We start from the raw sequence: 25,528 nt of genomic DNA, 5'->3' as shown, positions 1-25,528 counted from the left end.
TGCCTTGCTTGTGCTACCTCCAGCTGCATGCGCTAATCACGCTTCATATAACGTACATAGGATAAATTTACAAGTTATGCGCTGCGCTTGGGTGACCCCAAAAACAAAATTAATAATAACCAACTCTGTGCTTACTAGTGCGATAATATTAAATACAAATAATATGAATGTTGAATAAATAGACAAGGTGTGAAAAAACAAGTGCTTGTTACACCATAAATTAGTGCTTAATAGTGCTTGTATAAATTAGTGCTTAATAGTGCTTGTTACACCATACATAGTGTCTTAATCAACATAAAAAGTGCTTAGTGCTCAATATAAAGTATCCTGCTTGTTTAAATGAAAAAATTAATAAATAATGAAAAAAAGTTCTCTTTGGCACTCTAAATAGTGCGTGCAAATAATGTCCAGCAGTGATAATAAAACAATGCGTGCAGGTGGTGTTCAGCTGTGACAACAATCCAACATCATGCCGAAGATATCCTGAGTGCTGCAAAACATGCTCCGGTGCTCCTTCGTGACCCCCTTAAGCTAATGTGCTCAACTCAGAGCGTGTGACTCAGCTTCTACCCTGAGTCCAAATACGCTTTGGAGCCACCCCTGGGCTCAGTCTCAGTGTCTGCTGCACTCCTCCAGCTGGAAGCAATGTGGCTCCATACATATAAATGAAAAGGAAACTATATAGTGTAATATAGTCAAAATACTTTTATTAAAAGAAAACGCTCCCCACACCGGGGTACTCACATGGCACTGGTGCGTCAGTGCACCATACTATAATGGCTTTCTATGCAAAATCACTGGATGTTTGGTGCGGTATGCTATGCTGGGACAGCGCTGGTGTAAAGTCCGTGTCAGTCTCTCTGTCCTGGCCCCTCCCCTACGCGTCTTCGACACAGGGATCACGTGTCATCATCATCATCTCCCACTCTACAAGACTTTGGTCCGGCCGCACCTGGAGTATGCTGTCCAGTTCTGGGCCCAGTCCTCAGGAAGGATATGCTGGAACTGGAAAGAGTCCAGAGAAGGGCAACAAAACTAATAAAGGGACTGGAGGACATTAGTTATGAGGAAAAGTTACGAGCACTGAACTTATTCTCTCTGAAGAAGAGACACTTGAGAGGTGATCTGATTCAGTGTACGAATACTGTACTGGCGACCCCACAATAGGGATTAAACTTTTCTGCGAAAGGGAATTTAATAAGACACGTAGCCATTCACTAAAATTAGAAGAAAAGCGGTTTACCCTTAAACTGTGTAGAGGGTTCTTTACTGTAAGAGCGGTAAGGATCTGGAGTTCTTTTCCACATGCTGTGGTTTCAGTGGGAAGCATCGATAAGTTCAAAAAAATATTAGATAAGCACCTGAACGACCACAACATACAGGGATATACAATGTAATACTGACATATAATCACACACATGGGTTGGACTTGATGGGTCTTTTTTCAACCTCGCTAACTATGTAACTGAGTGGTACAGTTAATAGGTTAATAGGTCACATTAAAGGTGGAAAAGGTTCTGAAATTATTGATTTCTATTAGAAGGGTTTTTAGAGGCTGAAAAAAAACCCATCACTTCTGCATTAAGGAGAGGAGCGTTTAAGCAGAAAAAATGCTTGATGATCATAAGCGCCTGTACACATGCCTTAGGCACATTTAGCGCTTTGAGCATTTATTCATTTCAATGGCCAGAATAAATTTTTTTTAAATTTTTTTTTAGGCTTTTTTCTGTTTTTGTTTCCCCCTGGTGATCTGGCCAGTAACACACCTATTGTATTATACAGACACCACTCTGGATGAATAAGCAAAGGGGGCAGATTTTGGACAACAGCATTGTCAGTCTGGAGGGAGGTGAGTGTTTGATGTACTAGCAGATTAAAATACGCTAACAAATTTAAGCTGAACTTCAGCTAATATTTTATAATCAGTTACAGAAAACAGTGTTTTTCCTTTTGTGGTTAATAAAGGAAGAGGATTGGTGAATGTGTATGAAACCAGTCTGTCTAATCCAATTAAAATAGCAACAAAAGGAAAAACCTGGTGCCAAACGGCATGGTTGTACCCCTTTAGGATTTTAGTAGACAGACCTTTTGGGGTTAAGGTTTTATTTAAATAAAAGCTTATCATGTTAGGCACACCTCCCAGTGCTAAATGTATCACTGTAACTGCAAGAGAGCTTTTCTGTTGAAAAACACTTACTGGCTGGATCACCAGATCAAAATAGAAGAAAGAAAGCCTAAAACATGAAACTAATACAACCATCAAATCTAAGAATTGGTAAGCTGCAATATAATGTTTGCTTTGGGGTTTAACACTGCTTTAACTTTCTGACTACAGTTCCATCTTTACCAAAACTCATGCAATTCATGCAGAAGTCCAGACATTTCCAAAGGGTAAAAAGTGTCTCAAAATTATATTTGAATGATGCTCACTGAAAATATACTTGGAACATTTATCAGTCCTGTAGCAAAGCAAATCATTGCTAAACAGGAGCAGAGAGACGCATCATGCAAAAAGTTTATTACAAAGTTTGTCTGAATTATGGATTTATCGTTTGGCTGATCTAAAGTTGTACTTGCAATTGAATGAGACCTGTCCCTGACCACTTCTTCTCACAGTCCTGGTTATTTATAAGTGACATTGAATATTTTTTTTCACTATTACTTGTTGTAGCCCTAAGCTCCAGATGTAGCTGGAAAGAGCAATCAGTGTGACAGTAGCAGGAAAGAGGACAACATGTATCCAGTAAATATACCGAAGAGGAGGTGTATGGAGTGCGATAGCCAATTGGAGTAGGAGGGGGTTGCATGGTTCTTCCCCAATGGGACTGCAAGAAGCAGAAGGGTCTGCCAGATAGCTTTTTGATAAATATGCTGCAACAACACAATATTTATTTTATTCTATTTGAGAATCAAAGATTACCTACTTTATTCTTTTAGATAATACTACAGTGTTTGCAGCATCCTCTTCTTCTTGTACTTATTTTTATTGTTTAGGTACATACTGCAGAAAATACAAATCCACCATTGGCTTACCAGTGAAAAAAGCAATTTCTTGAATCAAATTGGACATGTTAAAACATCATTTGGGCTTATTCAATAAAATAGTGCAGAAGCCTGTGATGATGTGCAAGGCACAGAAAATCATGGTAACTGAGTTAACAGATCCAGCTGGAGTAAATGGTAATATATCTACACAGGGACACTGCATGCTACACACCTAATTAGTGCTTTTGGCTTTCTTTAAATCATTTTGAAGGTATTGGAAATAAACTCTTTATTAAGTCTTCATTAATCTTTCTTGATATTCCAAATAAAACAACCCAGATATGACCAGCTACTATAGGTCTTATATGAGCATGATTTGTGCATGTGTGTCCTCTTTGTGAACTACATTGCCATATCTGCAATTCTCAACACCTTGTGAAATGTCTTATCTTAAATGTGATGGATGGTCCATTCATTTGCCAAATCCTCTATTAAATTTGAATTCCTTGTAGCAGGAAATAATCTCTAAGGGGAAAAGGGAAACTTCCAAGTGCTATACATGCCAAGACAAACTAAACTCAAGAGACAGAAACATCATTGTTTTATGTAGGTTCTGCTAGACTAGTTTATGGTGCTGCAACATTTAAAAAAACTCATTACACATGAATGCTCTATTAGATATATCCATTTTTTCATATATTAACAAACGTTCTGCAACAGAGGGCAGGGTACATTGAACATTTACTTTAGTCATATAAACACAAATTCACTGGGGACATGGCAGACCATAGAAGAGTGAGGACATGCAAAAGTGCTGTAAAACCCAGAAAACTGCATTAGGGCCAGTTCACAACACATACAGTCCAGTGCGTTTTTGTTCTGCATCAAAAACGCATGGAAAGTAGGTTATATGGTTTCCAATGGCATAGTTCACACCAGTGCAGTCAGTTCCAGGGCTTTTCAGTTCCAGAAAAAAAAAAAGTAGAACATGCTGCATTTTTCCTGCACTGTCTGTACTGGAATGCAGTAAAACACATCAAAAACGCACTGGACCCTAGTATAGTGGGGGAAATAAAGAAGAAAAAGAAACACCTGGAATGCATCCAGAAGCGCATCAAAAACACACCGGAATGCATTAAAAATACGCATGCAGACACACATCTGGAACGGATCTGGAGTGCGTTTTTGTGGTGTGAACTGGCCCTCACTCAGACACTGGACATCCACTACTTTTTTCCATCCAGCACTCTGATTACGAAGTCCCTGATCTATGGCTCGGGCTGTTGACCTCACCCTTGCTGGGTCATCTGGAATATCTCCCATGCCCTAAGAGGGCCCCCTGCCATACAGGGCTATCCGGCTATCATAGGTACCTTCTTTAATATGGATAGACATTATGAATCTATAAATCAAAAGTGAAGAGAAGGTCTAACCCCCCCCCAAAAAAAAAAAAAAAAAAAAAAAAAAAGGAAGGAGGGAGGGAGGGAAATTGCCAGGACATGGGGGAGGATATATGAAATGCTCAAAATGAGTAATAGAACAAGATAAAGAAAGGAGAAGCATTAAGGACAAGGAAAGCAAGAACAATGAGTTCTATTTTCATTGCAAAAATTTACCTGCTATAGATGTACCTTGCTGGAGTTCTGTGTGCTGTAGATGCTTTCTCATAGAGCTGCTAAAGCACATTAGATTAGAATACTGCTGACCTCTATGGGCTAGGCAGTTGTATTTTTTTTATTTTTTTATTATAAGCTATATTATTTTATATATAATCCTGGGACCAGTCGAGCAGGTACACTAGTTCAGCATGCTAGGCCACCCCTTTCTAGCTGGTCCCTGTGTCAGATAGGACTTTGTGTAAATAATTGCTCAACTGCAGGCAGTTGCCTGGCTGCCACCCATCACAGTTGATGGTCCCTAACTTTACTTATGGGATTACTGCTTGGCTCAAGTCTAATACTACGCTATTTAAAGTACTTTGACTGGACAACCTATGCACTGCAGTGGCTTCCCTGGTCTGCTGGAAGACCATGAAGTGCAGACGCTCATGTAACTGTCCTACCAGTGGGAATATAACTTGTCATTAGATATGCTAATTGGATTGGTCCTAAATGTACTAGAGGGTCATGGCCACCATTGTCGTAGTCAGTCGATACAAAGTTGCACTGTTTTTACTTTGTAAACAGTTTCACCTACATTATACCATATCCTTCATAACCTTACACCAGTTAGATAGGTAAACTTTTCCTGCACTTCGTCCAACCCAAATCGGCTTTAAAGCTCAGGAGGGTGTTCAAGACCTGTTAGTGCCTTTACTGTACAGCAAGCCTTGAACACACCTATGATGCTTCTGTTGTCCCATGCGTTTCCCTGCATATAACCAATTCCCACATAATATTTTAGGGTGGGTAGATAATGAAGGCTTATACTCACAGCATTAGTGATTTTGTTCCAGTTTTCTTCCTACCCCTTTTCTTGACCTCCACATTCTAAGCCCCCTCATTCCTTGCCCCCTTCTCCTCCCCCCTACCTTCTTTACTCTACTATTCACCCCCTCCTCCAATTACGTTTCACTTCACCTTTGAACCTGTCACTCCCCTTTTACCCACTGCAGATGCATGCCCACCTCAATCCACTTGTTCGAGCTTAAACTCCTCCCCATTCTTATCTTTTACTTCTTCTCCCCTCTCTCCTTCTCCTATCACCCACTCATTCCCTGATGGATGGACATAATATTTACCTCTTAATGCCAATGGCCTTAATTCCTCCAAAAGAAGAATGACTTGCAAGGATCAGGGGCATGTATTGCAAATGTCCAAGGGACACACTTCAAAGAAAACATGGGAAATACTGGACTCTTATAACTGGGATAGTGGCAGATATCTCTTTCTTTAAAAGCTCTATAGGGTACACATTTTCATTGGTGGCAATCACTAACCAAGACCACTCTTTAAATTTGACTTAAACCAGTTGGCACATTTTAGTGAAGAAATACCTATCTATCTTGGGTGGTATTCTGAACAGCCCCTAGGCCTTTCTATTGACACGTCCTTGAGCACACTTTTCCACTTTCAAACAACTCAAAAATGCATAGCTTGGTACTAGTGCTTAAATGACAGCCTTCACCAGGATCCCCAAATCTTGGACTATGTGAGCAAAAAAATGAAATCTTTATTTTTATATAAACACTACTGACAATAGCGATCCCATACTAGTCTGGAAAGCCCATAAGCTGTATATCAGGAGTACTTTGATTAAACATGGTTCTAGGGTCAAACTGGAAAGGGAGATAAAAATAAGTCAACTACTAACACGAGAATAAACTCTTTATCTATACCCCATAAAACTCAAACCTCTCAATTACAAGTCCCATAGAGTAGAATGGACTGCTAAAATTCCTATAATGAGGTTGGTCACCAGGTTTATTCTAGCAGGCTATGCCACCCTCTGGCCACCAAAACTGGTGCTGTCAAGTCAAAGTTTTGGCACTCTGCTTCCTTGATGGACACCGTCTATTGCAATATCACTACTAAATTCTAATAAACTAATTCAAGTCTTGTTTCAGAAGTATAGTTGCCATGGTGCTGCTGAAGGACACATGACAACCCTTCTCCAAGGCTATTGGCTAATAGATAGAGAGCTAGGAGCCTGTGAGAACTGTTGCTGGGGAAAGGGTGACACCACCTTTGTACAGTGTGGAACAATTGCTGAAGGATACTAAAAACTGTTCATGTTACACTTGCCAACCTTTAAGAGAAGTTAATGGAATATATTCTCTTGGAATGCTTATTACCCATGGACCTTTATGTAAGGTGAGAATTTAAATAGGACAGTCTTCAATTGGTGAGTTTACTTCTACCTTAGGGTATTTACTATCTGGAGCATCCTTACTCAAACTTTTTACCCCCAAGGAACCTCTAAAATAATTTTTGGGGAACCCTTCTTAAAACTAATATATTGGTCAATGGCAAAGTGGTGGTCAGTGGGAAGAATGCAACCCTTACAAAAAGTTAAAAGGATAAGTGGCATCATGCCGCAGGCTTTGTCAAGTGGCATTGGTCCTGGAACTATGCAGACACAATTACATGGGAAGTACATCGGCCACAGCTCAAGGAACCCCTTTGCAACCTCTGGAGGAACCTTAGTTGAGAATGGCTGGTCAAGAGACCAGACACAAAAACCGTCAAACCTCACTTCATAAAAGAAACATTCATCCCTACGACTCCAAATCAATGCTTAACAAGGCTGAGGCAGCTATCGCTCATTGCTATAGGACCAAAGCCCTTAAAGCGATTGTCCATTCAGCCGAGGAGCGCCAGCTAGGTCTTGCCCCCTCTCTCTCCTTATTGGCTCACTGACTTTGACAGCAGCGGGAGCCAATAGCGCACCACTGCTGTCTCAGCCAATGAGGAGGAGAGTCCCGCGCAGCCGAGTCTCTCGTGCAACATCGCTGGATAGAGATTGGCTCAGGTAAGTATTAGAGGGGGCTGCTGCACAAAGAAGGTTTTTTATCTTAATGCATTGAGATAAAAAAACCTTCCATCTTTACAGTCACTTTAAAGAATATGTAAACTCAGTCTGCTCTCCTCCAGTTATCATATTTGTCCCTCCCCCTGCACAGCCATTTACTGGGAAGACCAGTGTGCTGCTGTTTCTCCTGCCCAGCTCTTATGCAGCTGAGAACAGAGGGTTGGTCATCGCTTATAAAAAAGTGGGAAAGGTGTTTATAGTGTGTTTGGTTTTTTTTATATCTATACACAAATGTTTTGCCTTTCATTACTGCTTTAAACTGAATTGTTGATTTACAAGGTGAGGGTTTACATTTACTTTAAGGAACAACTCCTCCTCTCCTACATTCCCTCTATTACCACACCTTAGGGGAAAATAGGTAAATCATGGTCAACACATAGCAAACATATTTAGTAACTTTTTAATCTTCTCTCTCTACAGTCTTCTGCACACAGTCCCTGTCATCTGACAGCACACATCTCTCTTGGCTTGTAAGTGCAGATCCTGCACAGCCCTCCTCCACCATTATGCACTCAGCTGGGGTAAGGCAGAGGTTATCCAAGGCATGCAACTCCAGCTGTACTGCTCTGTGATGTGTCTCTGACACAACTTAGAAGAAAAACAGAGATTTTTAATTAACAAAGGGGCTTGTGCCCCTTTTGTTTATTAAGAACTGCATCTGCTCTATTTTCTACATTTAGAAGAGTGGTGCCTTATGCTTGCACCACTCTTTGTTAATGCCAAATAAAGTGCGTTGACTGGCGTTTTTCCTTGATAAAACTGCAGTCACTGCTAGGGCACATAGAAAACTATTTTTTTCTATGTGTCCTGTTTACCTTATAAGGCAGTTGGGAAATGTGGTACCTTGAGCTGCATTAAAGAGCAGATATGTTGCATTTTATTGCCGCACGCAGGAATGTACCGTATGCCAGTGCACAGCAGTGCAACACAGAATGCTGCTAGGCAGAGAAAGAAATGAAGTGTCACTCTGTGCACTTAAAATAATGTTTAAAAAAGTGTAATGTGCTGCCCCCTCACCACTGCTCAATGCAGCCAATAACCGACAGCTGCCCCCACACTAAGACAGAGCATTTAGCGTATGTGCATTATGAACAAACCCTTAAAATAAATTGAAAACAAAAACAATCCCACACTACAACTTAAATACGTGAAAAACATGATGCAATGACTGTGCCATTATTTCTTTTTTTTTATAACCAGGAGTGCTTTATTGTAGAATCCATATTTACAATAATATGCAATCACATTTTGTTACATACAAGAAAAATAGTATATTAAATACATGTTTGTCAGGAATTCACACAAAGTATATACCATGAACCAATATCAAGAGAAGAGGGTATCCGAAACCACAGACGTTGTCAAATACAGTATATTCATTATTCCCTGTTCAGGGGTGACATATTTGAATATTATAGTATTAAGGGGAGGAGAGAACAGGAAAGGGGACAGGAAAGGGGAGAAGTCAGTGGGGGACACAGCCGGGGGGGGGGGAGGGGATTATAAGGAGAGGAGAGGGAAGACAGCGGGAGTCATAAACACTGGAAGGAAGCAAAGGTCAATCAGTCCATCCTCCATTCCACTGACCACGTCTCCTTGTCTACACAGATGTCCATGTTGACCAAACTTTGTCGAATTTCCATGGGCATCCCCTGTTAATGTACGTCAGTTTATATAGTGGCAGAGCAGCATTTACTTTATTTTCCCATGTAGCTACATCTGGGGGGATAGAGGAAGTCCATTTACACAGTATCTCCTTCTTAGCATAATAGAGCAGATATGAAATTAACAATTTACTGTGATGTGATCTTTGATCGTCATCATGTATACCCAGTAAGGCTAATTCAGGTGTCACGGGAACATTCAAGTCCAAGCGGACGTTTAAGTGATCAAAGACTCCCTCCCAAAATTTTGACAGCCTAGGACAATCCCAAAACATGTGTAAATATGATCCTGGATGTATCAAACACCTGGGGCATTTTGGATCTCTATTTGGATAAATTCTAGACATACGAACCGGGGTAAAATAAACCCTATGAAGGAATTTTGTCTGTATAAGTTTATCTCCTGCAGCTATGACCAGCTTAGGTCCCTGTTCAAGACTATCCTCCCAATCCTCTCTTTCCAACAATGGGATATCGGCCTTCCACTGTTCCCATAATTTATCCATCTTTGTATTGTTAATTGGAAGCAGAATACCATACAATGCCGAAAGTGGCTTTGCTAGGTCTTCACAGGACAGTAGATTTTCCACGGGATCCAATTTCAGAGTAGGCTGCGTCCGAAACTGGGCCCTGGCCGCATGCCTCAGCTGAACATAGCGGAAGAACATCCACCCAGGCAGCTCATATCTCCTTGCTAGTTGCGAAAATGACATCAGTACACCAGTGGGCATGATATCCCCTAGTGCCTTAATGCCAAATCTTGCCCACACCTGGGGGTCTGGTATTGATCTAAAATGAGGTAGATTGGGATTCCCCCAGAGAGGCTGAACCGGTGACCACTGACCCGCTATGAGAAATCGACGTCTAGCTGCAACCCATACCTTTAACGTTGCCTTGGTTGATGCGGGGAGGTTTTTATATGCTCCCATTCCTCTATATGCTAAATTTTGCAGTTCCCGAAGAGAGCCTAGCCAGGCTGCCTCTACACAAACCGCCGCGTTGGATTTGTTCGCCGCAAACCACCAGTATACGGTGACCAACATGGCCGCCCAGTAATACACCCGGAAGTCCGGGAGGGCCAGTCCCCCCATTTGTGTCGGCGCTCGGAGTGTGGTTTTTGCCAGTCTGGGTATGGAGCCGTTCCATATAAAAGCGGTGATGCATTTATCAATTTCTTGAAAAAAGCTCTGTGGTATCCAAATCGGGCTGTTCCGGAAAAAATAATTAAACTTAGGTAGAATAATCATTTTGAGGATACTTATGCGACCTAATAAATTCAATGGGAGTCCAGACCAAGACTGACATTTCTCCCTTAGGAGTTTAAGCAACGGGTGCAGGTTCAGTGCAAAATACTGGGCAGGATCCCTAGCCACCTTAACCCCAAGATACTTGAACTCTCTAACCCATTGTAGTGGTGTGCGATTGTGGGGACCTTGGGACTGAACATCTAATGGAAAAAGGACTGATTTGTTCCAATTAATTCGGATGCCTGATAACGCTCCAAATCTATCAAATAACACCAGAGCGGCAGATAACGAGGGTCCAGGATCATTTAGATAGAGTAGCGCGTCATCCGCATATAGGGATATTTTCTCTTCTAAGTTACCAATCCGAATTCCCTTAATTTCTTGTGATTCACGAATTAAAATCGCTAATGGTTCCAGGGCCAGGGCAAATAAACTAGGGGATAGAGGGCATCCCTGACGGGTACCCCTGTGTAAAGAGAAAGCGTCCGACACTCGGTCATTAGTGCGTACTCTAGCTTTGGGAGATCTGTAGAGTAATTGCAACCAGCGTATAAATCTGGGTCCGAACCCAAAGTGTTGCAACACTCCCCAGAGGTACAACCACTCTACAGAATCAAACGCCTTTTCGGCGTCTAAAGAGGCAACCACCCGAGATCCCACAGTACCATGATCGAACGAAAGGTTTAGAAAAAGGCGTCTAAGATTTATGTCGGTACCTTTGCCCGGCATAAACCCTGTTTGGTCGACATGGACCAGGGTGGAAATAACCGACGACAGTCGATTAGCTAGAATTTTTGCTAGAATTTTTGCGTCGACATTGAGTAAAGATATTGGTCTAAAGGATGCACATTCCTGCGGGTCCTTACCAGGTTTGGGTATTAAAACTATAATAGCTTCCGCCATAGACTCTGGGAGAGCACCTGTCTGATCCAGTCTAGAAAAGAGGGACTTTAATCTAGGGGCAAGCACTTCTACATGTTGTGCATAGAACTCTGTGGGAAGTCCGTCCGCACCCGGAGTTTTCCCGCACTGCAGATTACCAATCGCAGTTTGGACCTCCTCCAGGGAGAAATCCCCCTCTAATAAATTTTTATTTTCCTCTGAGAGAGACGGGAAAGGAATTGCATCTAAATATTCCTGTAATTCCACTAGCGTACACTGGGCTCTAGAAGTGTATACTTCCCTGAAAAACTTCAGGAATTCAGCATTTATTTCCTCAGGTGATGACAGTAATTGTCCATCGGTTCGCCTAATATTAGCTATGTGGGTGGAGGCCGTACGATTCCTTGCTAACCAAGCCAACAGACGCCCATTTTTATTTCCATGCTCAAATATTTTTTGCTTGGTATATAACATGGATTTTTTGGTCTGTTCTACATTATGCAAAGATAATTCACGTAGGGAGCTCTGCCATAAATAGTAATTGTTGTCATTGGGGGATTGAATATAGTTTGATTCACATCTAGCGGCCTTTTCCTCCAGTACCTCCTGAGTCCTGGAGGCCTCTTTTTGCAAGGAGGATATACGGGCAATATAATCCCCCCTTATTTTAGATTTGAAAGTATCCCATAACACATTGGCATCAGCAAAATCGCCGTTTTCATTCCAAAAGTTGCAAATATTTTCTGTCATTGTCTCCTGGACTCTATCATCCTTGGCCCAGAATCCGGACAGGCGCCACAACCTAAACCCGGGATATTTAAGTAGTGAGATCCTGAGGTGGACAGGGGCATGATCCGATATGCCACGGGGTAGGTGCTCCACTGCCCCCACCCACCGCAAAGCCCCGGATGAAGCATATATGAGGTCTATACGTGAGAGTGCTCGGTAGGAGGCCGAGTGACATGTATATTCTCTTTTATTTGGGTGGAAGTGACGCCACACATCCGTAAGATCAAATGTGTCAGCCCATCCCCCCAATGTCGTCACATTACGGGTCACCACGTGCAGCCTGTCCAGATCCTGTGATGGGACCATGTTAAAATCACCAAAAATAAGGACTTCAGGCACATTAAATTTCATTACTAAGTGCATAATATCATTTAGTAATTGTGCATCAGCTGGAGGTGGGAGATATAGGCCTACCAGTACCAATCCTCTATCATAAAGTGAAGTATTAATAATCACATATCTGCCCTCCGGGTCAATCTTAACATCTAGAATCTGTAGAGGTAGGGACCTGCGGATCAATATGCTCACACCCCTGGCATAGTTTGAATAGGTGGAATGGTGGTGAGTTCCCACCCATGATCTCCGGAGTCCTAGGACACGTCTGCCTATCAAATGGGTCTCCTGAAGTATACAAATATGTGGATTGTACCTTTGTAAGTATTTAAACACCAGTGACCTCTTTGTGGCTGAGTTTAGACCCCGAACATTCCAGGAAACAATAGATATTTCAGCCATCATCTCCCATTCTCAGTTGTATAAGCAGGATCCGCACATCCCCCCCTCCCCCACCCCAGCCCCCCAGATACAGACATTTCATCCATAATATTATCCCCCTTGAGCCTAAAGAGGCATCACATGAATTGGTTACATGTACAGGTATGCGTATGTCAATAACATTCCAGTTACAATCAAGCCACTCCTTTATAAAACTTGCAATTACTGCAACTTCAAAAATCTGCAACGGCAGATAACTCCCCCCCCCTCCCCACATCCCCCTCCGGAACCGAGGATGTTTCACACCCTGAACCCCCAACATCTATTTGTAAAAGAGGGCGAGCACTTGTAACGTGAGGTGTTACCTAATAAGGCATCAGAGTTGCTGGTTATTATGCATAGCTTATCTCCTGGGAGCCCCCAGGGGTACTTATCTTAGTTGCAAAATGCTCTCTATAAAAACAGGAACATAAAGAGAAAAATGAAAGAAAAAGTGAGAGTTGTGTACATTAACACTGCATGTCAGTTCTATCAAGGCAAATTATTCCTCGATACGCAGGGATATCTGTTGTCCACATTATCAGCGTATTTAAGATCTCCCGTATCATATCTACCAACGTAGGTAGCCAGTGGGTTGTCACGTGCACTATAACTGGAATCAGAGTGGTTCAGTTCCCTGGCTGCAGTGCCTCCGCTTGACCTAATCATTGGTGATTGAGGATAGTGTTCTCCGGATAGCCGATATACCCCTCACCAGGGGGTCAAACACCCAAGTCAATACCGCATCGGTGTAGAACCAAATAGATCTTCTGTAAAGTTATAGACTCGGGAGGTGTTATAGTTTGTGTGCATGTGTGCCCAGCTGGCTCAGAGTTTGAGCTTTGCAGAGCACAGGCAAAGAATGTGAACATGTAACGGCATCACAAGGTACATTAGACACTGTCCACTGCTCCATTCCATATAACATGTTTCAACTTCTAAACAGCATTGTGGGGCTGCAGCCAGTAACCGGTAATCATCAAGTACAGGGGTGGTCCCAGTATTACCCCCACACAACACATTGCACAGTAGTCTTCAGCATCGCAGCTATTATATATCAAAGTCTGGGTCTCATTCCATATAAAAGACACAATAGTTAGCCTGCTTCAAGGACTGAAAGAGGTAAAAGTACCACAATTATATCATTAGTTGTTCGATCGTGCAGTAGTGTGTTTGAACTTACATTTAACGTTGTGGAGGTAGAGAGTCCAACCATGCGGCAGCATCACGAGGCGCGGTAAAGAATTTTACTGTTTCCCCATCTTGCACCCTCAGCTTAGCTGGGAAAAGGATGCTATACTTGATATTTCTCGCCCGTAATCCCGCTTTAATTTGGTCAAAGGACCGGCGTAACTTTTGGGTTTCCAAAGAAAAGTCAGGGAAAAACATCAAGGTGGCATTTTGGTATTTCAACTCACCGGCTCTGCGGGCTGCACGGAGTATTTCATCCCGGTCTCTGAAATTGAGAACCCGAAAGATCAGAGTGCGGGGGTTAGATCCCGGTGGTCCCGGTACTGGAGGGATCCTGTGGGCGCGCTCCACCGTAAAGTATGGCGAAAACTGGGCCGTCGGCAGTATTTCTCTTAGTATCCCCTCCAGAAAGGTCGTAGGGTTCTTTCCCTCCGTACCCTCCGGCATACCCACGAGGCGGAGGTTGTTCCTCCTATTCCTGTTCTCGGCGTCGTCGACCTTAAATTCCAGCGCCCTGACCTTCGTTTGTAAGGTGCGGATCGAGGTTGTGTGCTCCGTCACCGTATCCTCCGTCAGCCCCACGCGTTGCTCCGCTTCCGACACCCGAGCACGGAGCTTGTCAAAGTCCTGCCTAATGAGGCTGACATCAAGTTGGACGGCCTCAATTTTGTTGGTCAGAGCTGTTTGACATGATGCTATTGCAGCCATCACCTCTTGGAAGCCGAGTCTCTGCGCGTCAGAGTGCTCCTCCATGTCTGTTTGGGACGCCATATTCCTTGCACGGCCAGGAGAGGCCTGCACGTGGGGAGTCTCCTGTGGGACTGTTTTCCCCACTTCTGCTGGAAAACGAAGCTTCTTTCCCTTATATCTTGTCCTGTATGGCATCCGGAGTTGTTCTATCCACTTTATAGTGGACAAAACCCACCAGGAGAAAGGATTTGTAACGGATCTCCAGCAGAGCTCTGAAACCTGCTTCCTTTCAGGTTGCCATCTTGGCCACGCCCGGTGCCATTATTTCTTAATGGCACCCCAAATGCGGGTAGCAGTTGCACATTTTGCCATGCGGTTTAAGCTTTTGGAGCGGAGGAAAGTCCACTCAAATGAATGGTGCTGCTCCAAAAACGTGAAGAAAATGCCCCAAAATGCAACATGGTAGCATTGCTCAAGTGTGAACAGGGCCGAAATCTACTTTTTTTTTATGCCCTGTATTGTATTCCAAGATGAGGAGTTTACAGCTAAATCAGATTTCATTTTTTTTTAATAAAAAGTTGTCTGGACTAGGTGGTATTTGCTTTATATTTGTCTGGAGATCAGCCTTATTGCCATTGAGGTATGCTTATTCCCTATTTCTGTTACACAGCGAAAAAGAACACATGAAAGATTCATGCAGTCTTTTAAAAATGTAATGTTTAATATTTTACAGACATGTATGTGTTGGATGAATTAAAATTTAGATGACAATGCTAATTTAATTAATTAATTTAATGACACTGATCTGATTTTAATTATTTTGTTTTTTCATTTTGTAGGTTTACAATTCAAACAAAGACAGCCAAAGTGAAGGAAGTAAGTACAACCCTTCCTCTTGTAGCTGAAAAAACAAAAATAGGATCTGGTGAAATAGGCAAATATCCCCTACCATCTAAGATCCTAGTGGTATAGCCAGGACTCCGTAAGAAAAGCTTGCTGATTCAGATATTCCTATGGAGAAAACAAGGGGGCTTAGAGTCCACTTAACGATTTATTTGTGGCAATATGTAGAGAATGCACTTCAGATAGAGGTGCTAAGAAGTTCTGCTTTAGTTGAGCTTTAGCAGAGTAGCAGAGACTACCCTTTCTCACTAAACCTGAAGCATTAAAAGAAGCATATAATTACATTTTAAGATGTAATTTGTATGTATTATATTGTACACCGGCAAAGTATTCATAGACCCTGGGTCTACCTTTAGGTGATTAGGCACTGGTAAACTTTTGATGACACACCTTCCTTATAACCCTACTTCTCTGAGGAGTTTGTGCCAACTTTGTTCTAAGGTAATGGACCTCCTCTCCTTCATAGAGAAATCACTCTTGGCTTAAGTTTTTTTTTTTTACCTTATTATTTTACCTTTTGGATTCTTCAATCAACTCCTCGCTGTTTTCTAATGCCAAAAATAGAGGCAGTGCATCTAGATAGGCGCAACCTTGAGAGCCATACCCAGTCTACACATTGTGGGGAAGGCCTGTCAAGTTGCTTCAGGCACTGACTCCTGCATGGGCTCTCACCTTGGCACAGTGCAATGTGTGTATCGAACCGTAAGGCGCTATACAGGTCCAGGGCCATGGTCCATCCATATGGAACCCAGTCCCTGAAGACTCCTTCGAGGGTATGCCCACCTAGAGGGGTGAAGCTTTTTTCTTTATATACAGTTCTGCATTGTGGACAGGTACAACTAAGTCATACTGTATGCTTCACATTGTTACTGTAAAAGACCAGGACTATGTTTGAATTGTATTGACTACAATGTAAACTTTTCACATTTGGTGCTAAAACTCAGAGCTTATTCTCAGGTGAATGACCAAGTGTGACATCACATTACAGGTTGCACATTTTACCACCACTTCCACCTATGCCATTTTATGCTACCCAGGCACATTCAGAGTGAGGATTCGCTTCAGGATGGTCAGAATAGGAGCCATTGCAAAACTGCAGGAGAACATTTGCTCTGCTGAAGGCCTGTACAACACTCAATCTCTGTGTCAATGTGCTCCTTGCGCCAGAGCAGAAGCTGAATCTAACAGTGGTCTCTGCATCTGATTTTAGCTCTATTTTAGGCACGCAGCAAGCAGCCTACATGACAAAAGCAGAATTTTGAGCATCTATGTCCCAATTTATCTGACAGATAATTACTTTAATACAGCTATCTTTGCTAAGGACTCAAAAGTGCCACATCTCTTCTCCTACTCCAGTTTCTCTTCTTGAGTTGGATCTTGATATGTTGGACTTGGGCAAGAAAGACACTGAAGGGAATGAAGAGGACATTGAGGCAATATTGCAGGAAGCTGTGAAAGTTTTCTTACCCCAGGTTGCCGTGTTATTGAAGAGAGAGCTTCAGACATGATTGCTAATGTGGAAAAGCTTGGTTCTCCTTTGTCTTGCCAAGCCTCTTTGGGTACAAATAGACCTGTAAAACCCTCAAAGACGTTTCCTGTTCATAAACCGATAATGTGCAATCTGTGACAATTGGATCACTCCTGAAATAATTTTTACTCCTCCCAAAATCTTTTCTGTCCTCTATCTACTGGATAAAGCGTTCACCAACCAGTGGTCTATTCCTGTAGTTGATCATGATGCTTCAATCTTAATTAAACATCTTACTGTACCTATTGAAAATGCTCCTTCATTAAGAGATTCTGCAGATATAGAAAGTTTGAGACGCTTACTCTTTACTTTTTACAAGCCCAACCCTGAAACCATCTGTCTCTGCAATTTTCAGTATGTCAAACTGCAGAAAACTGGACTAAGGCAATGAACAACCTACGGTCCTTATGCCCTGCTCCAAAGCATCCAATGGAAATCTCTCTCTATTGCCTGGATGTAGTCGGAGCCATTACAGTCTACCTTAAAGCTACAGCTTTGATCAGACAAATTCCCATTTGTCCTGCCCTTAGGACCTTGTAAGGGACACCCTGCTTCCAATTATTGCAAGATAAATAAAAAATGTGATTGCTAGTGGTTATGCTCTCAAAGTAAGATGAACATGTAAAAATAAGATAAGTGGAATTTTGACTTGTAAATTTTAAATCTTGGAGCATAGTACACAGGACACCCTCCCTTCCACTCCTTGGATAAAACTGAGGACTCAGTGGGGTAGGGTTGCAGGGCGGCGCCCAGTGGGTGTGCCCTTCAAAGCTTTGCCAGTGTCCAATCACCTACAAGCAGGTCAATCAAAGTCAATTCCTTTTTAACCGTTTGCCGCCCAGTTTTACTGCGGCAGAATGGCATGGCTGGGCGAAACGACGTTTTGTTAAGTTGCTTCGCCTTTTGGCCACTAGGGGCACGTGCACCCGACCCTGATGCGAGTGCCTTGCTGGCTAGATGACCGCCGGGCTCCCGTGATCGCTCGTGACAGAGCGAGAACCGGGTTCTGTGTGTTTAAACACACAGATCCCGGTTCTTTCAGGGGAGAGGAGACAGATCATGTGTTCATACTATGTATGAACACCGATCTCTCTCTCCTCCTAGTCAGTCCCCTCCCCCCACAGTAAGAACACATAGTCAGGGAACACAGTTAACCCCTTGATCTCCCCCAAGTGTTAACCCCCTTCCCAGCTAGTGACATTTGCACAGTAATCCATGCATTTTTATAGCACTTATCGCTGTATAATTGTCAGTGGTTTTAAAAATGTGTCAAAAGTGTCCGATGTATCCCTCATAATGTCGCAGTCTCGATAACAATTGCAGATCGCCGCCATTACTAGTAAAAAAAAAAAAAAAAAATAATAATAAAAATGCCATAAATCTATCCCCTATTTTGTAGACTATAACTTTTGCGCAAACCAATGAATATACGCTTATTGCGATTTTTTTTTTTTTAACCAAAAATATGTAGAAGAATACATATCGGCCTAAACTGAGGAAAAAAATTGTTTTTTTTTTTGTTTTTTTTATAAAAAATATGGATTATTTATTATAGCAAAAAGTAAGATATTGTGTTTTTTTTTTTTTCAAAATTGTCAATTTTGTTTGGGTACAGTGTCGCACGACCGCGCAATTGTCAGTTAAAGCGACACAGTGCCCCAAATCACAAAAAGTGGCCTGGTCATTGAGCAGCCAAATCTTCTGGGGCTCAAGCGGTTAATTCTTCTCTTCTCTTTTTTTTGTTTTTTATGCTTCTCAAGACATACAGTGGGGCAAAAAAGTAGTTGTATTTATTGTATCTAGTTTTGTATTTATAAGTATTTATGGTGGAAAATAAGTATTTTGTCAATATTAAAAGTTCATCTCAATACTTTGTTATATATCCTTTGTTGGCAATGACAGAGGTCAAATGTTTTCTGTAAGTCTTGACAAGGTTGTCACACACTATTGCTGGTATGTTGGCCCATTCCTCCATGCAGATCTCCTCTAGAGCAGTGATGTTTTGGGGCTGTCGCTGGGCAACACAGACTTTCAACTCCCTCCAAAGGTTTTCTATGGGGTTGAGATCTGGAGACTGGCTAGGCCACTCCAGGACCTTGAAATGCTTCTTAGGAAGCCATGCCTTCGTTGCCCAGGCAGTGTGTTTGGGATCGTTGTCATGCTGAAAGACCCAACCACGTTTCATCTTCAATGCCCTTGCTGATGGGAGGAGGTTTGCACTCCAAATCTCACTATACATGGCTCTATTAATTCTTTCATGTACACGGGTCAGTCATCCTGTTCCCTTTGAAGAGAAACGGCCCCAAAGCATGATGTTGCCACCCCCATGCTTCACAGTAGGTATGGTGTTCTTTGGTTGCAACTCAGCATTCTCTCTCCTCCAAACACGACGAGTTGTGTTTCTACCAAACAGTTCTACTTTGGTTTCATCTGACCATATGACATTCCAGTCCTCTTCTGGATCATCCAAATGCTCACTAGCAAACCTCAGAAGGTCCCGGACATGTACTGGCTTAAGCAGGGGGACACGTCTGGCACTGCAGGATCTGGCGGCATAGTGTGTTATTGATGGTAGCCTTTGTTACGTTGGTCCCAGCTCGCTGCAGGTCATTCACTAGGCCCCCCCGTGTGGTTCTGGAATTTTTGCTCACCGTTCTTGTCATCATTTTGACCCCATGGGGTGAGATCTTGCATGGAGCCCCAGATGAAGGTAGAATATCAGTGGTCTTGTATGTCTTCCATTTTCTAATTATTGCTCCCACAGTTGATTTCTTCACACCAAGCTGCTTGCCTATTACAGATTCAGTCTTCCCAGCCTGGTGCAGGTCTACAATGTTGTTTCTGGTGTCCTTCGACAGCTCTTTGGTCTTCACCATAGTGGAGTTTGACTGTTTGAGGTTGTGGACAGGTGTCTTTTATACTGATAACAAGTTCAAACAGGTGCCATTAATACAGGTAATGAGTGGAGGACAGAGGAGCCTCTTAAAGAAGAAGATACATGTCTGTGAGAGCCAGAAATCTTGCTTGTTTGTAGGTGACCAAATACTTATTTTCCACCATAATTTGCAAATAAATTCTTTCAAAAATCAGAAAATGTGATTGTCTGGATTTGTTACCACATTTTGTCTCTCATAGTAGTACGTGATCTGGCACAGAGCAGCCCCCCTGTCGTAGTGTGTGTATGTATATATATATATATATATATATATATATATATATATATATATATATATATATATATATATATATATATATATATATATACACATATATATACACGATGAAGTATACCTATGATGACAATTACAGGCCTCTCTCATCTTTTTAAGTGGGAGAACTTGCACAATTGGTGGCTGACTAATCACTTTTTTGCCCACTGTATATTTAGTTTTTCTCAAATATATATGTACGGTAGGACATGCTGCCACAGGGTATGAATAATGCAGGAAGTAAACCTCATTCTACATTAGACAACCAACACTGTGCATGAAGAGTTATCCTTTTTATTGTTTTATTTTTTAAATTTCCCTGCATATGATTGGGTGTTTGACCTCTGGAAAATTTACCCCCCCCCCCCTCTTCGTGACCAGACCATATTTTGCAATAAGGTACTGCGTTACTTTAACTGACAATTGCGTGGTTCTGCGACACGGTGCCCAAATTAATATTTTTGTCTTTTCAATACCTTCCATTTTGAAAGAACGGCAATCTGCCATGTTCACCTATGCAGATTGCCGTTCTGCCAGTGTACAGTCTAATCGGCGGATGCTGGCGAACATCTAGTCTGCGGTACCCGCCGCTGAGCTCCCGCTGTGTGTGATCACAGCGGGAGCGGGTCACTGGCGGCGCACGCTCATGCCCCATACACGGAAGTGTCAGATCACGTATTAGGTACGTGATTTGGCACAGAGTGGCTGCCCTGTCGTAGTGTGTGTGTATGTATGTATATATATATATATATATATATATATATATATATATATATATATATATATATATATATATATATATATATATATATATATATATATAATTGAGGTATACCTATGATGACAATTACAGGCCTCTCTCATCTTTTTAAGTGGGAGAACTTGCACAATTGGTGGCTGACTAAATACTTTTTTGCCCCACTGTATATTTAGTTTTTCTCAAATTTATATGTACGGTAGGATATGCTGCCACAGGGTATGAATAAGGCAGGAAGTAAACCTCATTCTACATTAGACAACCAACACTGTGCATGAAGAGTTATCCTTTTTATTGTTTTATTTTTTAAATTTCCCTGCATATGATTGGGTGTTTGACCTCTGGAAGATTTACCCTCCACCCCTCGTGACCAGACCATTTTTTGCGATACGGTACTACGTTACTTTAACTGACAATTGCAGGGTCCTGCGACACAGTACCCAAATGAATATTTTAGTCTTTTTTTTTTTTTTCTCCCCACAAATAGAGCTTTCTTTTGTTGTTATTTGATCACCTCTGCAGTTTTTATTTTTTGCGCTATAAACAAAGAAAGACTGACAATTTTGAAAAAAAAAAAAACACTATTTTTTACTTTCTGCTAAGAAACATACCCCCAAAAATGTAAAAAATCGAATTTCTTCATCAGTTTAGGTCAATATGTATTCTGCTACATATTTTTGGTTAAAAAAATCCCAATAAGCATATATTGATTGGTTTGCACAAAAGTTATAGCGTCTGCAAACTATGGGACATTTTTTTTTTTTTTTACTAGTAATGGCAGCAATCAGTGACTTATAGCGGAACTGCAATATTGCGGCGGACAACTTGGACACCTAACTGACACTTTTTGGGGACCAGTGACACTAATACAATGATTAGTGCTAAAAAATATGCATTGTCACTGTACTGGATGGAAAGGGGTTAACATCTGGGGCGATCAAAGGGTTAACTGTGTGCCTAAAAGATATATGAGAAATGGTGGCGCATGCTGTAGTATATACAATGTAATTTAAGTCCATTCAAGAGTCCTTTGAGATATATAGCTCTCTGTGAGATGACAGTCTGTATAACCAGGGCAGCCGTGCAGGGAGAGAAGTACACTCCAAACATGTGGAAGGAAAACAGGAAATAGGCACCGCTTAAGTAAGACTTTATTTGTTTAATAGAACAAAGCGTATTAAAAACTCACATTGAAATATCTTTACAAAGGCACAGTGGAGTCCAGTGTAATCGTCCAATCTCCGTCTCTGCTGTCAGCAATGGTCTCGTCCTGTTGCGCTGTATGTGGCCGGCATCCTGTCCACCAGGGATCTCTTGGCTCACAGGCAGGAACCAGAGCGAGGTCTGGAACACAGCTGACAGGTCACAGGAGAGGGCTGGAACGCAGCGTGTGGTGGGATGACGTCATGGACGTGAGTGATGCGACGCGTTTCAGAGTGTGCGCAATGGGAAAATGGTTACAATGCGCGCTCCTTTCTTAAGCTAACCAGAATGGGCTGCATATTTATGTGCCTTAGTGGAGCTGCCACCTAGTGGGGGAAGTTGTAACTGCACTCTATACTGACAATAGAAGTCTACAACTTCATTTGGCAAAAATCGAATACATTCAAAGGGGAAAAAAAGATAAAAAAGAACACACACACACACACACACACATATATATATCCTTCTGAATGCTGAATGTGGTAATATATGTTAAATTAAAACAGAAATTGATTATTTATACATAAATTAAATACACACTTTAGAACAAATAAACAAACATTTAAACCAATGATAACTATGTACCCAATGATGATTTTCTTTAAAAATATTTTTAGTAAAAAATATGTATGTGTTAAAAAAATTATTATTAATAAAATAATAATTATTGTATATATATTAATTCTTCATGTTTACACGTCAAACAAATGGGTTTATAATAATTAATTGTGCTTTTTTGTCTAATTCATACACATAGATTGGTGTATTGGGGAAATAAAGGATTAGAAAATTAGTTAATTGGAAAATTAAACTGTGACATATATTATTGTTTATGTTGGTTTATAGGACATAATTGTTCTCAATGTGGAAGCGACTATACATGCGTATGTATATACATATGTGCATGTACACATATATATCCTTTAGGCAATATGCAGCTCTAAAATCTGGTTATGGAGAAGTATCTAAACGTTGGGTATATAGATGAAATCCGGTGTAGGAATCATCGTGGTAGAGTTGCTCTAACATCTTAATTATGTCAGTATCGAAATCAAACTCATACGGCTCTGATAAAGGCTCAAGTATGGTTGGATCTTCAACACTGTCAGAGTTGGGCATGTTTTTTGTACTCTTTATTTGAAAAAACCTTTTTAGATTAAGGTTTCTGACGTATCTGTTTAGATCCCTGAATAATATAAAAGGATCAGGTTTATTGGATGGGGCAAAGTTGAGGCCACGGCTCAACAGGGATATTTCTGCAGAGGATAGGGTGTGTTGGGACAAATTGAAGATTTTAACAGTTTCCGGTTTTTGGACAGGTTGGCATCTATGTCTGCCTCTCCTGTAAACTTTCTTTTCGTTGGAGCGGCTGGACAGGGGTGTGCCAATAAAAACGAACTGTCTAGGGTGCCATTGGATCCAAAAGTAATAGGCTCATTGTTGGTGTCTCCCACAAGTGTTGTAGTCAGTGTGCCATGATTATTTTGGTTTTCAATGACATGTGACTTAGGAATAATTTCTGGTCTTGTTGTAGTGGTCAGGGCAGTGGATGATGTTTCGGCTGGAATGGCTAGATCTATCATTTCAATGGAGGCACCATGATCCTCAGTTATCAACATTAGATCACTCGTATTCTGCAGTGAAATACTGCTATGGGCCTGTGTGGATGGCTTAGAGCGTGGATGATTATAAAATTGGCTTAAGTCATGTAATAGTTTGTTCTGAGACACGTCGCATCACGTCCATGACGTCATCCCGCCACACGCTGCGTTCCAGCCCTCTCCGGTGACCTGTGAGCTGCCTTCCCAGACCTTGCTCTGCTTCCTGCCTGAGAGCCAACAGATCCCTGGTGGACCATCGCTGACAGCAGAGACGGAGATTGGACGATTACACTGGACTTCACTGTGCCTTTTTTGTAAAGATACTTTAACTTGAGTTTTTAATACGCTTTGTTCTATTAAACAAATAAAGTCTTACTTAAGCAGTGCCTATTTCCTGTTTTCTTTTAACTGTGTGCCTAGCCTGTGCTTTCTCACTGTCTGGGAGGTGCATTGACTAGGGGAAGGCATTGATCCATGTTCCTGCAGGAACACCGGATCAATACTTTCCATTCTGAAAGAACGGCAATCTGCCATGTTCACCTAGGCAGATTGCCGTTCTGCCTGTGTACAGTCCTATCGGCGAATGCCGGCGAACATCTAGTCTGCGGTACCCGCCGCTGAGCACCCGCTGTGTGTGATCACAGCGGGAGTTCTCATGCCCCAGACACGGAAGTGTCAGATCACGTATTACGTACGTGATCTGGCACAGAACGGCCGCCCTGTCGTAGTATATATATATACGATGGGCGGTTCGCAAGTGGTTAAAGGTGCACTTAACTTCATATACTTTCATAGCTAATATGGCCCCAAGGATCACATACATCACTTTCAGAAAGGTTAATGAAGCATGTTGGCAGTATCCAAGGCAGCAACTCTCCACAGTGGCAACATAAGTTGAGGGTCTGTTTGCAGGCTGTCACAAGGAGCAGTAATGGTAGCTGAGACCTGTGACTTTTATGCCACAGACTTGAAATAATTAATTTTGATGGTTTAGCTTATTGTTGCTTTCCTAAATGTATCTTGAATTTAAAAATAAGCTGTAATAATGTATTTCCTGCATTAAAGGTAAAAAACAGAAGTATAAGTAAAGTAAAAAAAAAGGTTTTGGCTTTGGAACCACTTTAATAATTGTGGCAGCACTTCCCCTTTCAAAAAGCTATATTTTCATGTTAAATCCCCCACCTAGATCATTAAGTACTTATCTGAAACGGGTGGACCAAAAGGAGTCCAGGGCCCCCTTTTTGGCACTAGAAATACAGAGAAGTACAAATCCAATAACAAAGGTCATCTAGAAACATTGGACTATTGCACAGCTCTTTCACAAGAGCACAATATCAAGACTGTAGTTTTGGTGACCTAGGGCCTAGCAAGCAGTCATTAAGTTAGGTTAAAGTGAGATGGGTTGACAGGAACAAACACTGCATTTTCAGTTTGTAGTGTTGAGATACACTTATGCTGGCCATACACTATACGAAAAATCAGCCAGAATTCGGTCATTTTAGACGGTTCGTTCATTTTTCGGCCAGTTAATGGGCACAAAATCGATAATCGTCGGGACGTTTTCAAGCTGAAAAAATGAAGGACATATTTGGAAAT

At 41.7% G+C, this 25,528-nt stretch overlaps 1 protein-coding gene across 2 annotated transcripts in view; it reads left to right on the top strand.

The window, feature by feature from the left end:
- The window catches only part of ARHGAP26 (Rho GTPase activating protein 26), a 744,136-nt gene that overhangs the window by 289,845 nt on the left and 428,763 nt on the right, over window positions 1–25,528 (top strand). For both annotated transcript variants that reach the window (XM_073620639.1, XM_073620638.1), the window contains exon 12: window positions 15,571–15,607. In XM_073620639.1, coding sequence (XP_073476740.1) covers window positions 15,571–15,607 — 37 coding nt within the window. The remainder of the gene's footprint in view (window positions 1–15,570; window positions 15,608–25,528) is intronic.

Source organism: Aquarana catesbeiana, linkage group LG03, assembly GCF_042186555.1.
Source record: "Aquarana catesbeiana isolate 2022-GZ linkage group LG03, ASM4218655v1, whole genome shotgun sequence".
Lineage (NCBI taxonomy): Eukaryota > Metazoa > Chordata > Amphibia > Anura > Ranidae > Aquarana > Aquarana catesbeiana.
The sequence above is the reverse complement of the archived record's forward strand: the minus strand, read 5'-3'. Positions and strand labels throughout refer to the sequence as shown.